General features: G+C 41.2%; 1 protein-coding gene across 1 annotated transcript in view; it reads left to right on the top strand.

The window, feature by feature from the left end:
• Positions 1–1,676: 1,676 nt before the first annotated feature.
• The window catches only part of GNA15 (G protein subunit alpha 15), a 55,398-nt gene continuing 32,434 nt past the window's right edge, over positions 1,677–24,640 (top strand). The window contains exons 1-2 of the mRNA XM_069964438.1: positions 1,677–2,362; positions 20,359–20,543. Of these exons, the coding sequence (XP_069820539.1) occupies positions 2,218–2,362; positions 20,359–20,543 (330 nt within the window). The 5' untranslated portion in view covers positions 1,677–2,217. The remainder of the gene's footprint in view (positions 2,363–20,358; positions 20,544–24,640) is intronic.

Below are 24,640 nucleotides of genomic sequence, written 5' to 3'. Positions count from 1 at the left end.
TTGGATAAAATCAGTAAAAATGTACATAAAAGCTTGTTTATATGAGCTGAAAAAAGGTGCCAGTGCCGCCTAGGGGGTGGGGCTAAGCAACAGTAAACAGTGAACAATAGTAACATAATGCATCAGAAGGTCCGAGGTATGGATGGACCAAGAGAAAAAAGAATGTGGTTTACAATATAAATCATGAGTTGTTAGAAATGTATTCATTCATAAACAGGCAGGAAAAGGGGGTTAAAACATAATTAAATAAATGAATGAATGAATGTTTATAGCAGTAACAGTGTAATCAAGCCATATGCAGCTGCAGGCTCCTGCTAGCTGCTAGAGAGAGAGAGAGCGCCCAGTATCCTAGTAACAGGAGGCGGCCCTGAGTGGTGTGCACATAGGTATGGTCACATGATGTGGGCACACCACTCGGGGCCCGCCTCCTGTTACTAGGATACTGAATGCTCACTCTCTCTAGCAGCCAGCAGGAGCCTGCAGCTGCACATGACTTACACTGTTATTACTATAAACATTTATTCATTTTTATTTATGTTTCAAACCCCCTTTTCCTGCCTTTTTATGAATGAATACATCTCTAACAACTCATACTTTACATTGTAAACCACATTCTTTGTTCTTTTGGTCCATCCATACCTCGGACCTTCTGATGCATTATGTTACTATTGTTCACTGTTTACTATTGCTTAGCCCCGCCCCCAAGGCAGACCTGGCGCCTTTTTTCAGCTCATATAAACAAGCTGTTTGGCACATGGCATACATGCAATTTGATGAAGGGAGATGCAACTCCTGAAACGCGTAAATGCTTATTTTATGTACATTTTTATTCATTTTATCCAATAAATCAGCCATTTTATGTTTTATACTTCCTTTGTTGTGAAGGAATTTATGGCAGCGCCAGGATACTTACCCAGGTCCTTTTTCTTTCTCTCCACTGCATGAAACCATGGGTCCCAACACTGGGAGAGTCCCGTTACCTGGATTCTTCGGCCGGCAGCCATCATCCGACGCTACGAGCTATCCCAAAGTGAGGTGATACACATAAAGCCTAAGGGACTAAAAGTTGAGAGACCACCTATACTTTTATTTCACACATTTTCACGTAACAGGATTACATGAGGCGCCATCCTCCCGGATCCTTTTTTTCTCTTGTCTTATTGTCACAAAATGGCTGCCACAGAGCAGCCTGGGGTCAACAGTCATTAGGTAAGAATGAGTTTACTTCACTTCCTGGTGGGGGAAAAACATAGGGAAGGCGGCAGATAGGTGATTAAAGCATATTACAAAGTTATATAACTTTGTAATGCGTTTCAATTACTTGGAAAAAGCTTTTCTACGGAGTTGTCCTTTAAACACAAAGACTATATTTATCAATGACAACTATATTTACCATTTACTATTTGCAAGTGACAACTGTATGAAAAGTTAAAGAATGTTAAAAGACAATGTAGTATTCTTGATCTTTGGTCGTACGTGTTTTATGTTGAATGCTACACCTGCCTAACTAACCACTTAAGGGCACTGAGCATTGTCATCAGTATCACTGGATTGGAAGGTGTAAACTCCCAAATATTGTCCCTGTTTTGTCTTTTATACTCTATTCGTAATAATATCCTCAGTCTACCAGCAGGGAGGGAGGTAGTTATGTGCTCATAACCTGTTTGGCTGGCTTATATGAAGGGGAATACATAGCACAGGTGCGGTCGAGAACTGTCAGCTCGAAAAACTAGTTTCTCTATCCAGTCTCCACTTTTTTCTGGCTTCAGTCTCTGAAACACTTCAAGTATCTCTCTTGTAGGCAGCCAACTGGTCATAAGGACAAGTTTAAGTGGATTACTGGGTAAACAGCAACTGTACCTTTCCTCAACTATGCAATGATCTATCCATACATTTGTTCCTGAGCCTTTCTAAGAAAACAACATGTCTGGATTCTTCTTTGGATAGAACCTGAACTCAGCAACAATCTGGGATACTCATCATTCTATTCACTTTTGAATTTAAAGAGAAAAGGTATAAGCTATGTAATTCTGGCTTTGGAAACCCAGTGTGGACCCTAAGGCTCATTTATCGTAACAGGTCAAAGAAAACTTGAAATCCTAATGATGACACAGAAATAACAGAAAAATAACCTTAGTAAGAAATGGACATGTGATGAGGTTGACTGAGTCTTGACGTGGAGTCCTGGGATAAGAATTTTCAAGTGTTGGTACTGATATGCCGTGGTGGTGTGGCTGGTGCCTCTGTCCTCCCTGCTTGTCTGAGGATGACAAAATGGCATTGGCTGTCAACAGAGAGATTGATAGAATGCTTAAAATACACAAAAGAACAGACAGGAAAGAGCTGAAACTCCTGCTTTTAGGTAAGTGATACTAGTGGTGATATTTATTTGTCAATAGCACAATGAAATCCAAACATAGTTCTTCTTACATAAAATTGCACACATTGGAGATCTATGCTTGGGGGATATGCAGGGAGTGTATATGCTGAACATACATCCTGAGTGGGGTGTGACCAGAGTCTAAAAAACAAATACACAGATTTTGGTAGAGGGCTTCAAAATCACCAGTACCAAAGACAAAAATGTATGTCTTTTAGGGAAAGTGTCAAAAGAACCTTTCAAACATTGCATAATAGTATCACCACCACTTATTGTTACCATAAAATATAAGGATAAAATCTGAATCCCCACAAAGGAGAAATGAATGGTTGCAGCAGCACTCACTAACTTGATAGATGTGATTTAACTTCTTCTAGGCCAGACACACATTGTGAGCCCCACTCCCCTTAAATAGCCTTAGTACAACTTTATTAGAACATACAATTATATCCCCATTATTAAAAAAACAAAAAAAAAAAAACAATAATAATAATAATAATAATAATAATAAAAAAAAAGTCTTCCAGAAGGTGTAATACCTATTTACATGCAACAATGAAATAGACATGTATAATTACCAGAACTATGTCTGGTACAGTACAGTACAGAATTCAAGTTGCTATGCTTTTGTGCCTAATAGTCCTTGCTCCTCTATCTAAAGAATATAGTATGTCGCCCTTCCCATGAGTTTGCTGTTTCTGTTCCTACCATATCTGGCAACCCAAATATGCTGCACTCTCACAAAATGCCTAGATCTCACATCTCCTTCACATGTTGAATTAAATGGGGGACCCCATGCCTATTCATGTGGAGCGCACATGCTCCTTGAATCTCTGATACACCACTCTTCCCTATATAATAATGTCCACAGCTGCATTTTACTGGGTATACCACATAGGGTGTATAGCAAGTCATGAAATCCTTGATTCATATATCATAACCACCTAATTTAACAATACAGGTTGGAATGTATGAATCACACCACTCGCAATGGCCACATTTATGTGTGCTTTCTGGTTATGATCCTACTAACCAATTCACAGAATCTGTCCCTTCTCAGTATATCTCTTCACTAGCAAATCCCTCAGGTTTTTACAACCATACCAGTGGGCTTTCCTATGCACTTGTTTGTTAGATAAAATCCTTGAATCCTTTGATAGCATCTGACAGTTTTTTTTTTAAATTGCAGACTTTATAATTTCACCCATATGGCTATGTGTAAATGTAAAAACATAGCAGTGATTTTTTTATTTATTCTTCTCCTGTCCCTTACATTATACATCATATGTTCATTTCTTGTAGATTGTAAGCCCTCACTGGCTTACAGTTCTCTATCCCTATGTACCAGTCTGCCATTTAGATTATTCATGGAACAGGTTCTGTTTGTCACCCCCTATCACTTGTACAGCGCTCTGGAATCAAGGGCACTTTAAAAATAAATAATAATAATAATTATAATAATCTCTCTGCTGTTTTGGCCACTCCTTCAACTACTCCTTCTGGTTAACTGCATTAAACATACTATTAATGCTTCAGCCTGTGTTCAATATGTATCCCTATCTGAATTAAGCCTTCTCAATCATATGCCTTATACATAAGTTCTGTGTTTCATGGACATGTTGTACGTGGAAGCCCTGAACCTGTGTATGAGGCTTAACAATTGACCAAAAGCGAAAATTTCTTTTACATATTTGGAGTGATAGCTGTTGTATCTAAGGAAAGAAATAGTTGCCCTTGACTTTTTATACACTGCTGTCACAACTATTGGGTATATTTAATTCCACATCTAAAAAGATAAAGACTTTGTCACTACAAATGCTGGTAAAACACATGTTGTAAATAGAGATGAGCGAACCTCGAGCATGCTCAAGTCCATCCGAACCCGATCGTTCGGCATTTGATTAGCGGTGGCTGCTGAAGTTGGATAAGCCCTAAGGCTTTTATTCCATTTATTCCTTCAGCTCTACTAAGAATAAATATGCAAAATTTGGTGCGTCAGGTATACCCATCTCGTTGCCCACTGTCTACTGGTACCAGCAATCAGTGAACTTAAAGGAATTATGGTTAAGTACAAAATGTTAAGCCTGGCTGATATATTCAATAAAACTTTTGTCCTACGTATTTCTGCAACATCTCTCATAGTAGCTTGTGGTGAATTTACTTCTAAACTATATATCAGATATGTCAGCCATCAATGTGAAATTTATAATCACATGATTTATTAGTTTTTTTTTTGTCAAATCTCTTTTTATTAGAAAAGAAATAATATACATACAATGCTATGAAGGGTAAAAACTTTTTCAGATTATTTTCGGGATAAGGTAATACAAACATGTGTCTCGTACAAGTACAGGTATCAAAACAGAAAAGAGAAGGATGAATGTAAAATCTCCAGTTAAGGCCCTATTCCACCGAACGATTAACGTTCATTAACTCGCTCCAACGACCGCTCATTAACCATAATCGTTCCGTGGAATAGCTGTAGAGCGAATGACAACTGCAAAATCATTGGTGAGTTGTTCAAAATTGTTTTTCAGCATGTCGAAAAAAAAATCATTGGTCTTTGAAAGATAAATCGCTAATCGGTTCGTAAAATTAGAAATCTTTCAGTCGTTCATAAAAACGTTTAGTCGAACAATGCATAACTTTGAAACCAGGAACCGAGGGAGAGACACGGATGGGAGGGTATGGGCGGGGGGGCGGGGGGGAGGGTATTGTCTTTGGAATACCAGCTATTAGTAGAGTAATTAAAGTAACAGAGCTTACTAAGTATCCATTGACCTCTTATGACTGGCTATTCTACTGAATAGCGCTCCAGGGAGACCATACTTTCAGGTGTGCCTTGTGTATCATGTTTTGCCAATTTAGGATTTCTTCTAGCCCCTAGACGACCCTGGGCGTACATCTAGCGATCGCCTAGGAGGGTTCAGAGCGGGGCCGCGCTGGTCCCAGGTGCTGCATGTAGCCCAGGACCGCGGCTATTAGCGGGCACGGTCCGATCACCATGCCCGCTAATTAAGTAATCAGATGCAGTTGTCAAAGTTGACAGCTGCATCTGAATACTTGCAGTAAGCCAATTCCCTGGTGTCTAGTGGGTTGGATGCCCCCCCGCCCCCCCCTTCCCCCCCCCCCCCCCCCCCCCCCCGGGCGACATAGTCATGGAGGAGCGATCCCCGTGTCCGGTACCTGCCGGGGTCTGTGCCATTATGGCGCTGATCCCGGCTCGACACTTGATTGCTTTCGGCTGCAGCAGCCAAAAGCAATCCAGTGCCTATCTCATTGATCTATGTAGTATAACTATACTGCATAGATCTCAATGAGAGATCAATGTGGCTATACTAGGGGGACTTCTAGTATAAGGGTAAAAAAATGAAAAAAATAAAAAAAGGGTTATTATTAATAAAAAGCCCCTCCCCTAATAAAAGTTTGAATCACCCCCCCCTTTTCCGATGTCATAAATAAAAATAAATAACTAAACAAACATGTTTGGTATCGCCGCGTGCATAATTGCCCAAACTATTACATTCCTGATCTCACACGGTAAATGGCGTAAGCGCAAAAAAATCCCAAAGTGCATTTTTGGTCGCACCAAATCCAGAAAAATTGTAATAAAAACCGATCAAAAAGTTGCATATGCGCAATCAAGGAACCGATAGAAAGAACACATCATGGCGAAAAAAATGACACCTCACACAGCCCCATAGACCAAAGGATAAAAGCGCTATAAGCACAGGAATAGAGCGATTTTAAGGAACATATATTTGTTAACAATGGTTTGAATTTTTTACAAGCCATCACATAAAATAAAAGTTATACATGTTACATATTGTTGTAATCATAACATATATAACAAGTCAGTTTAACCCGAGGGCAAATGGCGTAAAAACAAAAACGGTGTTGTTTTTTTTCAATTTCACCACACATTTAATTTTTCCTGGTTATGCAGTGTACTTTATGCAAAAAATTCATCCTGTCATTGCAAAGTACAATTAGTGGTGCAAAAAATAAGGGCTCATGTGGGTTTCTAGGTGAAAAAATGCAAGTGCTATGGCCTTTTAAGCACAAGGAGGGAAAAACGGAAGTGCAAAAATGCAAATTGGCCCGGTCCTCTAAGGGCTAGTCTGCAAATTTCTTCTACCTTATCTTTCTACTGTGTTATAGTTAGTGGATTGCCAGCACAGGGGAATGAGTTGTTTTGCAGCAGTTTTAAGATCCATGCTCAGTGAGCCCTTATCAGGGTAGTAGGGGGAAGAAAGGGCCCATAGTAGGTAGTGGTTTGGAAAGCTGCTGTATTGTCCTAATAATTTTTTTCCTAGTAAGGGCGAATTATGAGACAGGTCCACCAGATATCATATAGTGTGCCCCTTTCCTTCCTGCAACGCCAACATTCATCTGTTGATATTGTTTGATAAAAAGCAATGCTGGTTTCCTGTACCATTTTGAGTAAAGTTTTAACGAAGACTCTTGAGTGTAAACATATAAATCTATTTTGCTCTTCTAAGAAAGTGGTATTCAGCTCTAGTTCCCATAGGTGGAGGCAATGGAGATTTTTTTGGGAAGGAGGGGAAGACAGATAATTTTTCAAGCCAGTTAGTAATGCGTACTTCTTTATGTGTTTTGAGAAATGACTGGCATAGATTGTGGATATGTTGGGCATTAAATTCTGTGGGGTATTAACAAATTTAAATCAGGTAAATTTTAGGGGTTAAGCATATCTCTGAGTTTTAGGTGCGAGAGTGCCAATCAGGAGGGAGGGGTTGAGAGAGGTTTCCCCACCATGAGGGTTGGCAGCAAGTGGACTGGTTGGATAAGAGAGGGTACCGAAAACTTAGAGTCACTATTGACCAGCTCTTTCAAAACAGATATGGTAGCCTAGAGCATGGGTCTCCGAACTGCTGCCCTTCCAGCTGTTGCGAAACCACAACTCCCATCATGCCTGGACAGCTAAAGCTTGGGATTTGGCTGCCCAGGCATAATGGGAAATGTAGTTTTGCAACAGCTGGAGGGCCGCAGTTTGGAGACCCATGGCCTAGAGTAATGAACCCTTAGAGTAGGGTTACATAAGAGTATTTCATGTGATTTCTGAAGTGTCGCTAATTAAATTTTCACATGCAGCAGCATTGTTAAAGGGCCAGCTCTAATCAAAGAAAGCCATCTAGTAAGATGAACAGCTTTGTAGTAAGAAGCTAAGTCTGGAAGACGGAATCCTCCATACAATTTTGGTAATGTAAGCTGCTTGAAAGAAATGCGCGGCTTTTTGTCCCGCCAGAGGAATTTTGAAAATGCTTTTTGAGCTAGCCTGAAAAAATGCTTGGGCACATGGATAGTGGCACATTGCAGTAGATATAGATATTGGGACAGGGTTTATGGTTTGATATAATTCTTCCTACCTACCCAAGACATATATGGTAATTTAAATCTAGCAAAATGGGAGTTGGTATTGGATAATAGGGGAGTAAAGTTTGCCTTAAAAAATTAGGGGTTAGGGAGAGTGGAGTACCCAGGTACTTTATTCCCTGGCCAGACCAAAGAGAAGAGTAGCTGGCTTTTAGATGAGAGACCAAATTGGCAGGGGCTGTTAATAGTTTTTTTTTTCAGTGGAATGAGAGGAAAGTACTTGATTCCAACACAGTGCAAGAAAACAGTTCCCTAAAGGAACATGTCTTAAAGCTAGTCTTATATTGGTCTGAAGCTAAACAGCAAGATAATTACTCACTTTGCTATTACTGTGAATAACCAGTTCTCCTCGGCTGTTTCTTAGATTTCCACAGTGGCCTCTTGGTACTGCAATGAAGATGACCTTATAGCATCTTAAAAAAAAAAAAAAAAACTGCCTAATTAGTCAATGTGATTCGCCTATCATCTCATGAGTATAGTGGCCAGCTGACTATCCCCCAATGCCAGATGATGAAAAACAAAATAATTATTGGGCAAGTTTCATTCTTTGTTCCAGTCAAAGGGTCCTAGGAAGTGTCTAAGTGCCTTCTCCCTAGTGTTCATTCTTGTAGTGGGATCAGCAGAAATAGCTCATAAATGTTTAGCCACCTCTAAACCATAAGAAGTCATACTTTCAGTAGTGAAACCTAGTGTGCATTCTTCTTCTTCTTTTTTTAATACTGAAAATCAAAACAAAAATCCTTTTCAGGCTGGATTCACACTAGCCTTATATGAAAGTATTTTTATGTTGGTATTATAACTGCAGGTCATGGTTGGACAGTTTGGGTCTTAATACTCACTAAAACAACACGGTTGTTAATGTTTTACATTTACAACCTGCTTTACTGGCAGATCAATTCAACTTCTGTTGATCTCCAGTGTCTAGTGCTGCTGCTCCATTCCTGGAGCTAATGTGCCCGTATACGCTGTAGTCAATTACTGGCCCCAGCAGTAGAGGGCACAATCCTTGAAGCCAGTGACTGGGCAGGGAATCTCTGCTGGGAAGTAAACAAGTGGGGCATGGAATACCACAGCAGCAGCTTTGGTGATAAAATTGGTGGGGACTGTCCCCTCTAATGTACTGCACAGCTGTCCTTTCCAATGTACTGTGCAACTATCCACTAATCATTGTTTCCCAATCTTGGCATTCAAGCGGTTGCAGAACTACAGCTCCCACCATTAACTGTCAGTAGGATATGATGGGGTTGTAGTTGTGCAACGTGAAGAGCCACAGGCTGCAAAACTATAACTCCCATCATGAACTGTCATCAGAACATGATTGGGGGTTGTAGTTCTGCAACCTGGAGAGCCACAGGTTGGTGAACACTGCCCATATTGCCCCCTCCCCAACCCGGTAAGACTAACCTCTACAGGCTCCTGTTATGCTCTGGTGTTCTGACCTTCTGGTCTGACTGCTGTGTAATGCAGGTTGAACTTATCATACTGTTCTTCATTACACAGGAGGAAGTGCTGAGTGGCAGGACAAGGAGCACGCTAGTGAATGGGCCTGGTCACAGTGACGACTATTAATTAGTGAACATGTTTGTAAATGTTCGTATGTTGGTACGAACATGCCGCTAAAAATACAGAAGGTGCAACTGCAAGCCACAGGTGCAAGGGCTTATCTTATATACTCCTCCTAGTGTATGCACAGTAAACACCTGCTCTGTAGGTTGCTGTTGCACCTTCTGTTTTTTTGTCTGTACTTAAGCCACAAGCAGCGTGCAACCTGCAGTGTGAACAGAGTCATAGATGTGCTGCCAATTTTTCCTTTTTTTTCTGTTGAATGTGGGGGATGTGGCTACCTCCTGTTGGCTTGTACTCCACCCATGTCCCAAGGGTGTTATAAAAGAGAATATTTGGCTCCTATCTGCCCAGTTGTAGGCTTATTCAGCCCAGGAGAGGCCATTGCTAGTGTGAAAATGCTAGAGTAGGGACCATGTCTCGAGGAAGCCTTAACGTGGCGACATGGTACACTCTGTTTGATCAAATAGTTTGCTAAGATCCTCACTTTTTAATATCTACAGAGCAGGTGTTTACCGTGTGTACGCTGGGAGGAGTATATATGGTAAGCCCTTGCACCTGTGGGTTGCTGTTGCACCTTCTGTTTTTTTGACTGTTCCAAAACATGTCAGAAGTTATTTGTTCATCTTTAGTACCTATCTACTAACAGTGAGATCATTCCAACTACAAGCAGAAGTGTGGTGTGTGCTACTGGCCGGAGTCTGTGCCCACATCTCCAGACTTCCTGGCAATTCAGCTGCATTGACTGCCTTCACCTACAGTTTGGTGAAGCAGCTGGGACTTGTGTAATATTAGAAGTAATTTCTTGTTTTTTTATTGATTCATAAACTAATACACTTTGGATCTGACTCGGACTAACTTAGCAGCTGCAGGCCATCTCCACTCACTCAGTCTTCAGGACTACTACCCTATTTACCCAGGAATTAGGCTTTCAATGTACACTGGCTTTCATCATCGTTTCATCATGTTTTTTAGTTATTTTTCCATTCATAGACAGATAATGCTTTAATTGATACCCAATTTCTCAGAAATGTTAACCGGGCAGCAAATGTTATCTTATATAGCACTCCAGTTTTAGTTTTATCTACCTGGGTTGTCCCATGGCCCCCAATAATGCACAAATATATTTTTGCTCAACCATCAGGCCATTTATTTTTTCCACCACATCAAATATTTGTATCCAAAACTCCTGGGTCCCTACACCCCCCCCCCCACCACCAGTAGTGGTCTAGATCCACCTTTTCTGCCCCACATCTTCCACATGCCTGTGTTAACTCTTTCGCCATCTTCCAATATCTACTATGGTGTAATAAAACCTATGTGTGACAAAAGAAATTGAATCATCTTATGTCTACCTACTGTGAGATTGTCATTCGACAGTTTATACACTATCTCCCAAAAACATTGCTGCTGTACCCCAATAACTTTTTCCCATTTCTTCTGTGACTTTATGTATTTTTTATATCTAACAGCAATTTATATATTTTTTTTATCTCCCCGCTATGATTTCCATTCAACTCTACTATTTGTGTGATTATTTTTGGGTGCTCTGCGCTCAACTTCGTGCTACCCCTAACTTCTAATTCCTTAATAGCACTATAAATTTGATTACTATAGGCTGACCTGGCTGACAGGTTTTCTTTAGATGCCTATAGTCAGTATAAGGCTATACTCCCATAAGGGGAAAATGATGGTTGCCTTCCTGGACACAAGATTGCTTGGCAGTGCCAAATGCCTCTGTATGGGGAGGATGGGAGCCAGTCGGGAGAGATAACTGATGGCCGAACTTATTTAGCTATCAGTTGTTGAAGATGTATGGAAAAAAAGAAACCTAGAGTCCACCCTAACTTCAAAGTTACACATATTTAGTCCCCATTCCTTTAAAGGGGTACTCCAGCGGGGGGCACTTTTTCGCTGGGACCGGGTCCCACATCGCGGCGCTCCGGTGCCCGGTTCCCGGCCGCTTCCTGGTGTCTGACGCGGGCCCGAGACTTGACGTCTCAGGTCCGCTCAGCCAGTCAGTGAAGGAGGCGGGATCTGAGCGGACTTGAAACGGATCCCGCCTCCTTCACTGACTGGCTGAGCGGACCTGAGACGTCACGTCTCGGGCCTGCGTCAGACACCAGGAAGCAGCCAGGAACCGGGGACCGGAGCGCCGCGAAAAAGTGCCCCCCCCCCCCCGCTGGAGTACCCCTTTAAAGTTTCACTAAACCACTTCTGCAGTCTGGTGAAGTTCTCGGAAAACCCTAGAATGATGTGTCTGGCAATCTGTTCATGAAGGTTACTTTTCCCAAATGTTTCTGGATAAACAGGCATCTTAGTATTACTTTAAAGTGAGTCATTTCACTTCAGGCAAAATCTAGATTTTACGTTTATGACCAGACAGATAATCACATTTGTGAATCCAGTGTAAATCCAGTTTCACACAACACACAGTGCTGTTTTATGTTGCTGTAATTGTAAATGGTAAAAGGTGACCATATCAAGCTTGTGTGAAAGTATGTGTAACAGCATCATTTTTACATGATAAAGTCAGGGGACTTGTCTATAGTGTGGCATATAATTTATGACATAATCCAGTTGGTGGGAAAACCCTTTAAATTTCCTCACCTCATCCATCTTATAATCAACAAGGAAGTGCCATTGGGGATTTTTTCAGTGACAGTTAAGAAACTGTCAAAAGTGAAACAAGAGTAAGATGTTCTATGAGGAAATGGAGAAATGGAATGTAAAAAGACACTTATAAAATCAGACTGCATAATAGAACAAGGAGGATACAGTGTCTCTTGTACAAGAACAATGCAAGTTTGGAGGCCCTAAGCTCACAGGTTCTCCTACAGTATGTCCAGTGGCTTTGCACAGCAGACCTTAGTGGCCAGTGGTTGAGAGTGTTAGGACTTGGGCCGTGTGTTCGGCTCAGTGTCCATAGCAACCAGAATACTTTGGTTTTTGCTATACTCTGCTCTGCTGCTCCTGGTTGTAGCAGTGTCCAGTGTTGCACGCCACCTGCTGATCAGCACTAGCTGTTTGCTATCACAGTCAGCTGTCAGTATCTGGGTTGGGCTGGGACTTCTAGTCCTATAAATCTTCCAGTCTGTCTCATGTTCTCTGCCTGTGATAGCGCCTAGTTCCTAGTGCCTTAACCTAGTATCTCCTGACCGTGTGTATTCTCTTTTTCTGACCTTTGGATTTTGTGACCTCGCCCTCGCTTTTTGGATTCTGATTTTGTACCTTGCTGCCCGTTTGTTGCCAACCCTGACTGCTGACTATCCTATTATTGTGTGAGTTTGTCTTGTCTTGTTTTGTGTTGCACTTGTTACAGCATAGGGAACGTCGCTCAGTTGTCCGCAGTTGTTTAGAGCTGTTGAGGCAAGTAGGTAAGGCCAGCTGGGGGCGGGTGCCAGTTTCAGGGCTGCACTCATCTTTTTTTCCTAGACCCCTACCTGACAGAGAGCTTCTGTTTCTAGTATTCAATCAGTCCTCTAAATCTTGTACAGTAGTTTACACTCCTGTCCTTTCCTAGAACCAACTGTTAGCTTTTAAAACTTTTTACTTTCTAGTTTATTTATCTCTGTGAACTGAGTGTCACTGTCGCTATAACTCTCAAGTAGGGTGGAGAAATTCCATGAGAATAATATTAAGCCCCTGTTGAAAAACTTGAAGCAAAAGGATGAGATATGGAGTGATTTAGTCTATGTTAGAGCAGATAGATTTATGTTGGTCAAATTTGTAATACTCCCGAAATTGTTATATTTATTCAACGCTTCCCCGTTATGGATTGATAAGAAGTACATTCAAAAGGATAGAGGGGATTATAAATAGACTTATTTGGGGAAGGAAAAGGGTGAGAATAAGGTTGGAATATTTTTGCCAGACGGCTAGTAAAGGAGGGATGGCTCTTCCGGATGTTGGTCTTTATTTTTTGGCAACACAGATGGAATTATTAGTGAAAAGAGAAGTGGATTTCTTTAAGTTTATAATGGGAAATGTGGAGGGGAGATTTGAGTCATTTTTGGAAGTATTGGAATCAGGCCAATTAAGGGGGAAAAATGGGAGAAAAAAATTGTGGAAGTGAGGAGAAGTTGAAATAGAATTGTGCCAAAAAATTTGTGGAAGTGAGGAGAAAGTTAAAGGTGATGGGAAAAGTGGACACTGCAGTAGAGTTTACTCCAGTATGGAACAACAGAGGGTTGGTTAAGTTTAATAAGTTAGATTATGTGCAAGAGCAGGTATAAGGAGAGTGACCTCTTCCAAGACGGAGAGATTGATATTGAAGTTGGCAATGTTTAAAAACAGAAGATGATGAGAATGATAAAAATGGAGAGCCAAAAAAGAATAGTATCAAGATTATATATTAAGTTAAAAGAAGAGAAATATAAGGAGTTGCTGCCAGGAGGTAGAAGAGGGTGGGAGCAAGAACTGGGAGAGTTTACAGAAGAGAAGTGGGGTAAAATATTAGGGAATATAAGCAAAATCTCACCTAACATGAGTCATAGATTAGTACAGTTTAATATTATACATAGACTATGCTATACAAAATTTCTCCATAAAATAAATGGCGGGAGACAGCAGAATGTGCAAGATGCGGAACAGGCAGGTTGGCTCCATATGATCTGGGCATGTAATAAAAGAAGGGAATATTGGGATAAAGTAATTGAGGGGATAGAAGTAGATACGGGAGTAAAAGTACCAAATGATCCGAAGGTGTTGATATTGGTAGAACTTTTTGAGTTGAGAACAAAGAAGAAATGGAGGTCGGTTAACAATCTTTTGTTTACAGCAAGGCTCCAAATAGTAACAAAATGGATATCAGTTGAGGGCCCAAGTATAGTGGGGTGGAAAGAGCAGGTATGTCTCTATAATATAAGGTATAGATAGACGGGGGAGGAGATTAAGCTAAGTTAATTTATAATAGGTTTTTTTTTGTTCTTTTTTCCTCGCTAGCCTTGGGGAAAGGGTGAGAGGGTAGAGGGGTAGATATGGGTTTTGAAATTATGCTAAAAATTGTTGTTGGAAAATATGTGAAGGAATTTGAAGGTTGCTTTTTCTGTATTTGCTAAATGGAAAAAAAGAAGAGAAAAAAAAAAAAGATGGCACCAGCTGGTAAACTACATTTCCCAGCATGCATTGCACCTTAGAGCCAACTGCCAAGTATCCACCTCATCTTGTAGTATCTGCCTATCGCTGGCTTGATCTGCTTCTGCCTTACACTGTAAACAAAATATCAATCTATCTATCCATCCATCCACAGTATGAATTTGATCTTATTACCAACATATACTTTGTATCTATATGGCTGCCGGATATGCAACATTTTACAAGCGGTCAATAATTTTAATTATCACAGACACTGTAATTCACGAAATGTTTTCACAGTGGGCGTCACTGCATTTAGTCACATGACTGAACTGCACCTATATGGATCTACACGCCTGCCTTTGGGCAGTGATTGTTGTGCCAACCAATGATTTTGATATTGTCACGTGTGTTAAATTGCAATCACTATGTACCTATCATTTTGTTACACGTATATATTTAAACTCTGTATGGGTTTCACTTGTTGCGCTTGAAAATGGTAGTGTGAGGCTGCCAAAACATTGTGCCTTATGATGTGCTGCACTATGTTGTCTGAATAAACCTACGATTATTTCACTGTTAACCCTTCGAGTGCCGTGGACTGTTTACTATATGAATATGGTTGGAGTCGAAACCTTGGCCCGCTGGCACCAACCCTTTGCCACCGCAGTGCTGCTTTTTCTCTTATTACCATCCATCCACATAAATAGAGTAGAAAGAGTGAGAGAGAGATTAAACAACTGTGTTTTCCCCCTATACTGCTCTGAAGGCTGTCACTGTTTTGTTGTTTTCCTGCCCCTTGGCCAGGTGCTCACTGATTGGTGTGATGTCAGTTATGGGTGGGGTTACAGATTAGGTATTACAGCTTGCCTGGCAACAGAAGACATAGAGATCATGTGACTTTGGTCTCAGGAGGGAGGGGAGGATAGAGAAGCTGAGACAGAGTGAACCAGGAAGTTAGGATTTTCTACAGCTTCAGCATGTGAGTCAAGATGTCTCAACTAGAGATGAGCAAACCTCGAGCATGCTCGAGTCCATCCGAACCTGAACATTCGGCATTTGATGCTGCAGAAGTTGGATAAAGCCCTAAGGCTATGTGGAAAAGATGGATATAGTCATTGGCTGTATCCATGTTTTTCAGACAACCTTACAGCTTTATCCAACTTCAGCAGCCACCGCTAATCAGATGCCGAACGATCGGGTTCGGATGGACTGGAGCATGCTCGATCTTGGCTCATTTCTAGTCTCAATTCATGTAATAGAAACCTATTACAAAAAAGCTTAGATTATAGGTGGGGATTTAACGGGGTAATTATTTCTTAAAGCGACACTGTATCCACCAACCATAAACAGCTGGTACCATCCTTTTAATGAGAGTCCTTGCCGACCGTGTCTTTCAAAATGTGCTTGGTGCCTTGGTTAGGGGAAAAAAAATGATCTTTTAATCTGAAGCAGTCAAGTCATTAGGCACTCCCCTGGGCATTTCTCCTATTTATCACTTGTCTAAACAGTGCACATGTGCACCAATCCAGAGCAGCACATGTGCACTGTTTAGACAAGCAATGAATAAGAGTAATCCTCCCAGGTGCATTCCCAATGATGAAGAGGGTGGATAGGAAGAAAGAAGAGGCATTGCAGGCCCAGGGCACAGACACTCTAGGCCATGCCACATTGACTTGGCTGCTGCAGATTAAAAGATAATTTTTTACCCTAAAGCAAGAAACACTCCGGTCTGTGAAAAAGTGACAGCAATCAGCTGAAGACAGGCAAAACACCTGATCTTTGGCTGATTGTATATTTAGGGCAGGCTTTAAAATTTATCCGCATCAGCCACACATCTCCCTGTGTGAACAGGCAATGTGAGGCTGATGGGTGGTGTCCCACCACTGGTGTTTTTTCCTCTTCTTCTGTGCACCTGTCAAAAAGCTTTTTTCTCTCAGGTTAGGTGGTGGATGAGGTATTTGTAGTTTCCTTACTAGGTGTCAGTATTTCTTATGTACTTATTTATACGCACAGCTGAAGTAAGTCATGGGTTAATGTTTTATGTGCACCACAAAAGCAACCAGTCCCTGCAGAAGTTAAGCCAGAGCCTGGCTGATGCTAGGACCCCTGTCAGGGACAGGAGTTGAGTCTAATCACGAGTGCACAGATACAGTTAGAGACCAGCGCTTCTTTTACTAAAACCACTATATCTACTATGCAGTGCTAAGCACACAACAAGGGAGAGTAGTCACCAAGGGACACCCTGACCCATGCCAGGAACACGTCAGAAAAGAGCAGGGCAGTATCCTGAACGAGATAGAAACTAGCCTCAGTAGTACAATGCAACCGGTATAAAGGTCTACGTATCCTACTGCCCAGTGCAGGTAACTGGGACACCCAGCTACACCCAGAAAACCCTGGCTGGAGCACATACTACTCTACTGGGATGGGTTCTACGCTACCAGAGAACAGAAGGCGGTCAGACATTGTCTATACGTGAGTAAGAGTAACACTTTACTATTGAAGATACATCTACTAAAGGTTCCAGCAGAGTACACAGCTACAGTAAGTTGGGGCTCCTCTGGCAAACTCCTTTCCGCTGCTCTACTCTTCACTCTACAAGCACCACTACAACTACCTCTCTTGCTTCTATCAAGCACCTCCTCCAAGCACTAAGGTCAAGCACTCCAGTGTTTCAAGATTATTCTCTGAAAATGTGTACTGTTATACTAAAAAGTTTTATAGTAAAGCTGTTATATTTTTATACTAACGGCACTCTGTCATCCTCTGTTTGCACCAGAACCTGTACACACACAACCACACACCTTGGGTTATTTTTCCCCCTCCTGTGGGTGGCAATACTAACAGGCCAGTTGGGTCAGTTGCCACTCAGGACTGCCATGACAAGAGCCCAAGGGACCTGCAACAACTCAGCAGGTTACCGACCATTTGGGGAACACGGCCAGCCATACTATAAAAAGCAGGTATTAACATCACACCTTGGTGCTGGACTATCACTGCCGTCACGGCACTTACATCACTGGCTGAGCTGACACAAACACCAGACCAACCACCACAGATGACAATAAAGGGGAACTGAAAGCACAGATATACAGTATATATATCCATATTGTCAGTTTCCATATCAGACAGCCATACATACTTACTGCTGTTGCAGTGATTAAAGGAGAAGGCGAAAATTTTTATTAATGTATTGTATTGCCCTCCCCAAAAGTTAAACAAATCACCTATATACACTTATTACGGGAAATGCTCATAAAGTGCTTTTTTCCCTGCACTTACTACTGCATCAAGGTTTCACTTCCTGGATAAAATGGTGATGTCACGACCCGACTTCCAGAGCTGTGCGGGCTGTGGCTGCTGGAGAGGATGATGGCAGAGGGATGCTCAGTGTCCCTCCAGTGCCCTGTGTCCCTCAGTGTCCCTCTGCCATCATCCTCTCCAGCAGCCACAGCCCGCACATCTCTGGGAGTCGGGTTGTGACATCACCATGTTATCCAGGAAGTGACATCACCATTTTATCCAGGAAGTGACATCTCCATGTTATCCAGGAAGTGAAGCCTTGATGCAGTAGTAAGTGCAGGGAAAAAAGCACTTTATAAGCATTTCCCATAATAAGTGTATATTGGTAATTTGTATAACTTTTGGGGGGCAATACAATACTAAATAAAAATTTTGCCGGACTTCTCCTTTAAAGGGGTTATCCAGCACTAGAAAAACATGGCCACTTTCTTCCAGAGACAGCCCCACTCTTGTCTCCAGCATGGACGGGGTTTTTGCTGCTTAGTTCCAGTAAAGTGAATGGAGCTTAATTGCAAACCGCACCTAAACTGGGGACAAGAGTCCTGTTGTCTCTGTCTATGTTGTGATAACATAATTAGAAGAAACATTTGATATTTTAATTAAAGTAAAGTGATGATTAGTACAGAATGCTCTATTGCTGGCAATATGAATTAACGGCTTACTGGAGCTTCCTGTACTAATTAATATTTAATTAATAAAACACATTTTCGTTGAAATAAAATCAGTTTAGTTGTTCAATAATTTAATTTAAACGAATCCATCATTGTGCAATTAAATATACTGTACAAAAATAAATATATATATAAATATACATTTATTTATATATATATTTATTTTAACAGTATATTTAATTGCACAATGATGGATTCGTTAGAATTAAATTATTGAACAACGAAAGGGACTTTATTATAAAGAAAATGTGTTTTATTAATTTAATATATTAACTATTAGAGGCATCGACATTTGGCATCATTGCCGGCTATTTTTGAAGTACTCCATACGGACCGCCTGTCAATCCACGGCCGCATTTCCAGCCGCAAACAATGGTCTTGTTCATTTTTTACAGGTCCGTTTACAATCGGGCCGTAGATTCATACATAGTGTGCACTGTGCAGCCGTATATCGTATACTTTCCAGCGTACGCATGAACCGGAAAAATCCGGCCGATGATTTACCGCCCGCAATACAGCCGCACAGATACAGAGTGTGAACCTAGCCTCAAGGTAGACCTGGACTTCCATGAGTACGGTTGAGCAGACTTGCCGAACTGTTTGGGCATGTGAATCTAGGGAGTCTTGAAAGACATGGATACACCTGAATGCTCGGCATTTGACTCCAGGTGACTGTAGAAGTTGAATGCCACCTAGGCTGTATGCATGTTCCTGGCAACTCTAGGGCGGCATCCAACTTCTCTAGCAGCCGGGAGTCAAATGAGAAACATTTAGGTTTGGAGAATGCTGCTGAACCTGAAAAGTTTGGCAAGTCTGCCCACCACTATCCTTGAGTAGTTGTTCCTCCGCCCACTGCCTGTTGATTGACACGTATAGTGTGTATAAATTGAAAGTTATCAACAAGCAGCAGATAAACAGAGTGCAGAGCTTTGATTCAGAAAGACCAATTTAAAAGAACTTCTAATGGTCCGTTTACACGGAGCGATTAAAGTTCTAATTTCCGATAACGATCGCATTTGAGCGATAAACTGCTCGTGTAAACACAGCAAACGATCAAGCGACGAGCGAGAAATCTTTCATCGTGATCTTTCAACATATTCCCAAATTGTTGTTGATCGTTCGCTAAAAATTTGCAGATCGCTTCGTCTTTCACAGATTCAACCTATTGTGTGAGAAGGGCTTAAGCAATCTTAAAACGATCGCAAGAACGATTTTTTCAAACGATTTATCTCTTCATCTAAACGCTGATTGTTATAAAAATCGAATTGTTGCTTTAAAATCGTTAAACGATCGATTGGGTGAATTGTCGCTCCGTGTAATCGGACCATAAAATGAATACATTTCTGTAACCAGCACCTCTGTGCCTAGATTAAGCATCCCAAAAATAGGCCTGCCTAAACCTAGTGATGTGTCGCATTATCACTTGTACATTCTATAGAACAGATCAAGACAACAATAAAGAATGGGTTGCTATGTACAGTATAGTCATAGTTTGTTTCAGAATTTCACCATGCTATGCACATTGCATCAACATTGTTTTTAGCCCTCCATTTAGCAGTTAATTTTCTCCCGTCTATATACTATGGGTGTGATCTAGTTACTTTTATATTTCTGAAGTTATTGGCATTGTTTTTCTACGTGCTGGCTATGGTATTGGCCTTTCCTGTAGTTGTTAGCTCATATATTTTGGGTTGCTCAATCAATAATACCTACTAAATTACAGTTCATGGAAAGTCTGAAAGGCTCTGTTTACAATACCATTATGTTTTCTGTTCTTAACAGAACCAAGATGATGGATTATGATGGATCCATTGCAATTGCTAGTATATTTCTTGGCAAAGGCATTGTAACTGCAATAGAATGGAACCCTGCACAATTGTAAACAAAATCTCAAGTTTGCTTTCTAGTAAGGAAAATATGAAATTTAGAAAAAGACATATTTATCACATGTGTGTATCCTTACAGGAACAGGAGAAAGTGGGAAAAGCACATTTATTAAGCAGATGAAAATCATCCACGGATCTGGTTTCTCAGAACAAGACCGTAAAATTTATGCAAGTCTTATACATCAGAATATTGTAACCTGTGCCCAGTCTCTGGTGGGAGCTATGGAGACCCTCAGGGTACCTTATGTTTGGGAAGAAAATAAGGTAACCGTGTTTTAAATACTAATCTGTCTAAATACAAATGCAATCTTAATAGTCAATACATTTGTCTTTCTCAACTATGACAAGATATCATCAAGTCTTTACTGTGCTCCAGTGGCTCAAACCTGGTTATCTCATGCATTTCAATGTAGAAACCTGTTATGTCATTTAGCGACACACAATGCATGTACATACTCTGCGTTTTAACCTTTCACACTGCATAGCATGGGTGTCAAGCATGAGTCAAGCATGAGTCAACCAAAGTCACTAAGAAAAAAATCTGGAAGTTAAATTTAAAAAATAAATAAATCCCAGAATACAATCAAATTAGCAAATTACACATTAGTTTGAAAGAAGACACTCAAATGTGTGTGTTGAGTACAACCCTCCACCCTCAAAGAGCATGTTTATCCAAATTAAAATTATGTTACTAATGAATTATCGGGGTTAAAGGGGTACTTTTAAAAAAAAAACCTAAACCTCAAGACTTCCAGTACTTATCAGCTGCTGTATGCCCTAAAGCAAGTGGTATATTCTTTTCAGTCTGACACAGTTCTCTCTGTTGCCACTTCCATCCATGACACAAGCAACTCCTCATAGAAAACATCTACTGCTCTTGACAGTTCCTGAGAGCACCATGTCATACAGAAAAAGTAAACCACTTTCAGCAGGACATCAAGCAACTGATCCGCATACCTTCCTGACACCAGCTGCTTTAAAAACTATTTTTCTTCTCCAGAGTACGCCTGTACGCAAAGTCTTCTAGGAGTCATGAGTGCCCTAAATGGAAAAAAAAAAACATTGGCTATAGAATAATCATTGCAAAACATTTTTTGCAACATCACTGGGGGACCCTGTTTAATCGATTATATTTTAGGGGCCTCCAAAATGAAAAGAAGTTGTCCTAAGTAGTTATCCCCTTTCAATAAATATTAGCTTATCGTGTGGCAAGTAACTAGTATTGTGTTCTTCAGACGTTTGGATAATAAAAATATGATATGCAACACTTGATTGGTGCTCCTTGGGCCCAGAAAAGGAAATTATTTTCGGCGCCTCTTACAGGGTGGCCAGACTTATTTAGATTCACTAGGGGTTATCTAGTTTCCCTCTCTTCCACTCTACTATTGCCTTGCAACTACCCTTTACTATATCAAGATGTATGCAGTGATCTATAACACTTTGTATATGACAAAGTTATCAACTAACAATTCTATACACAGTAAATTACTAACAAGGTGTCAGGGACGGGAAGGCAGGGACAAGACACGACAGTGAGCCCTGATGCTGAACTACCTGCCTCAAACGGCCCTAGATGGCCGTGGACAACCACAAAGATGTTCCCTGTGCTAGATACGTGCACACAGAACAAGACAGACAAACAAACACAATATGGGATAGTCAAACAGGCATGGTCAGAACCAAATGGGCATTGTAGTACAGAATCAAATCGGATAGTCAAAGGTCAAGCCAGAGGTCAGGTAACAAAGTCGAGCAAGCAAAGGGAGTTAGGACGCGGATCGCAGGAATAGACAGGGGGAGCTGGGACCAGGGTATGAAACCTAATAGCCAGCCCTGGGGGACTGCCTTAGCTTTCTTCTTTAATGCTGACGAAGAGCCCGGTCCGTATCCCCATTGGACCGGCGCTTTGATCATCCAGGTTCCAGATAGGCAGAGAAACCAGTCAGTCTAAAGACCTACTCAGCTGCATAAATCAAGTCCCGCAGTGATCAGCTTAACTCCTGCATTGCCAGGAAGCTGAAAAGCAAGTGGGCGTGTCACAAAAAAGTAAAAACAAGCCCAGTTCACACCAGGCTACTGCACATTCCTGACACAAAAAATGTCAATCAGCCAGTCAATCATCCATTTTCCGCCATTCCTATTCCTATATAACTCTGTTAGTCTCTCCCTGCTCTGCTCTAACTGCCTGCTGTGATCCTGCTCTCTCCTCCACACACAGCTGACTGGCCACCTCCGTTAACGAACCACCTTATATGAAGGGTGAGGTGCTGACATCACCCACAATCAGCCCTCCTATCCTCTCCTCTCTTTTCCTAAATCGCTGTTAGTCTCTCCTAGCTCTGCTGTAACTGCCTGCTGCGATCCTGCTGTCTCCTCCACACACAGCCGACTGGCCACCGCCTTAACAAACCTCCTTAAGGAACTGCCTTATATAGAATGTGAGGGGGAGGTGCTGACACCACAGAGGGGCCTGCAGCTGATTGGTTAACCCCTTTCTCCCGCCCATTGACAGCATGTGCGGCTGCCATATATATATTTTTTTTTCCGAATTTCCCTAATAAATGCAATTGACAGAGCGATTCACAGCGAAACTTGATTTGCTTCGCTCATCTCTAATCAAGACCAACTCACCCAACCATGTGTTTATTGAATGTTCTTTGTGCACTGCAGCACCATCATGCTGGAATAGAAAAGGGCTAAACCCAAACTGTTTCCACAAAGTTGGAAGCATACAATTGTCCAAAATATCTTGGAATGCTGAAGCATTCATTTTAAAGGAGAAGTCCGGCCATTTGAAAAAATTTCCGTCAGAGTCAGGGAGAACATAACAAACTCACCTCTCCCCGTGCCTCTCTAGCGCTGGATTGCCACTTCGAGACCCCTGCCAGGCTCTGGGATCTCCTGCAGAGCTGACATCATGACCCAGTTGATTAACTTCCCACTTAGTCAGTTACTGGGGTGGGACACCGCTGCAGTCACTGATTGGATGAGTGTGGAGTCCATCAGCCAGGACAGGCATTTTCCCTTGAGTCATGACGTTATTAGGACTTGGGTTGAAAATGCCTTCCGGCAGGGGTCCCAGGCCTGTGAACCGGCGCTTTGCAGGCACAGGGAGAGGTAAGTTATGATTGATATGTTCTCCCCTGCCCTTGCCGACTGTGAGATTTTTCAAATGGCCGGAGTTCTCCTGTAAGATGTGCTTTCTGTGTACTTCCTCTGCCAACTACATTCTGCGTTTGTGCTACTCTTGAGTCTCCTATCTGGTCCAGTCCTTTAGACTTGCTCACAATAGAATCTCTGTTCTGGTATGTGCTTTGATTAAATCATAAACATCATATGTTCCTATACTAACCAGTTGTTTGAGATGGGAATAAATAGGTAGGACAGGCCCACGGTGTTCACTCTCCTTGACTAAGCTGGGTTTAGAGCTAAATGTACATTTGCAATCGGAGCTGCAGTGTGGGTATTTTATTTGGTATGATTTGTACTGTTGAGGGAATCTTGTACATTCTTGTATTTGTACCAGTATTAAAATTATTTCAAGTTTTGCATATAGCCTATAATACTAATGATCATTTGTTTGTAATACTAATTATCAGCACATCAGCCCTTACCAAAGTTTTTGTACCCATTGCATATATGATTTAGTGTAGTTTTTTTATTCCACACAATTTTATTGATCTTCAAAATGGACTAATAAAACAGAAATATTGTATGCTCTTGTGCTCAATTGTTTATTGTGGATGTCCTATTTTAATTGGTCAGGGTGTGGGTATTCAGACCACTCCAGCCGAGTTGGGGAGAAGCTCTCATTAAGCACTTTACTCCCCAGCTCACTACTATTTCTGTCTTGCTGCAGAAGATGGTCTCTATTGTAAATCTATAGAGTCTCCTGCAGTGAGAGGTATATCGCAGTGAGCCTGGGAAAGAAGCTCTCAGCCCAGTGCTTCTCCCAACTATAACTGAAGACCCAGAGCCAACGGATCCAAACATTTTACCTGTCTCTAGGATATAGGAAAGATTTTTTAAAGTGACAGTTAACATTGCTAAAACGTCTGTAAATGTTCTATTGATGCAAATATTGTTGAAAATTTAGCAACAAAACTGCCATGTTTGAACATATACATAAGAAAGTCATTGGAATATGCATACCCATAGGTAATACTCTTATTTGATATCTTGCAAGAAATGTTGGTAATATCACAAGAGAAATAGCAGGACATGCATTATTCATTCATACACTTGAATAAAGGGACAGAAATAACCCTTTGGTTGTGTCTGAAACCCTTATGTATAATACAACATCTATTTTCAATGCCCCAGTTCAATGCTGAGGATGAACTCCCACCAAACAGTACAAT

This window comes from Dendropsophus ebraccatus, chromosome 3 (genome assembly GCF_027789765.1).
Source record: "Dendropsophus ebraccatus isolate aDenEbr1 chromosome 3, aDenEbr1.pat, whole genome shotgun sequence".
Taxonomy (NCBI): domain Eukaryota; kingdom Metazoa; phylum Chordata; class Amphibia; order Anura; family Hylidae; genus Dendropsophus; species Dendropsophus ebraccatus.
Note: the sequence above shows the minus strand (reverse complement) of the source record. Positions and strands in the feature narration are given on the sequence as shown.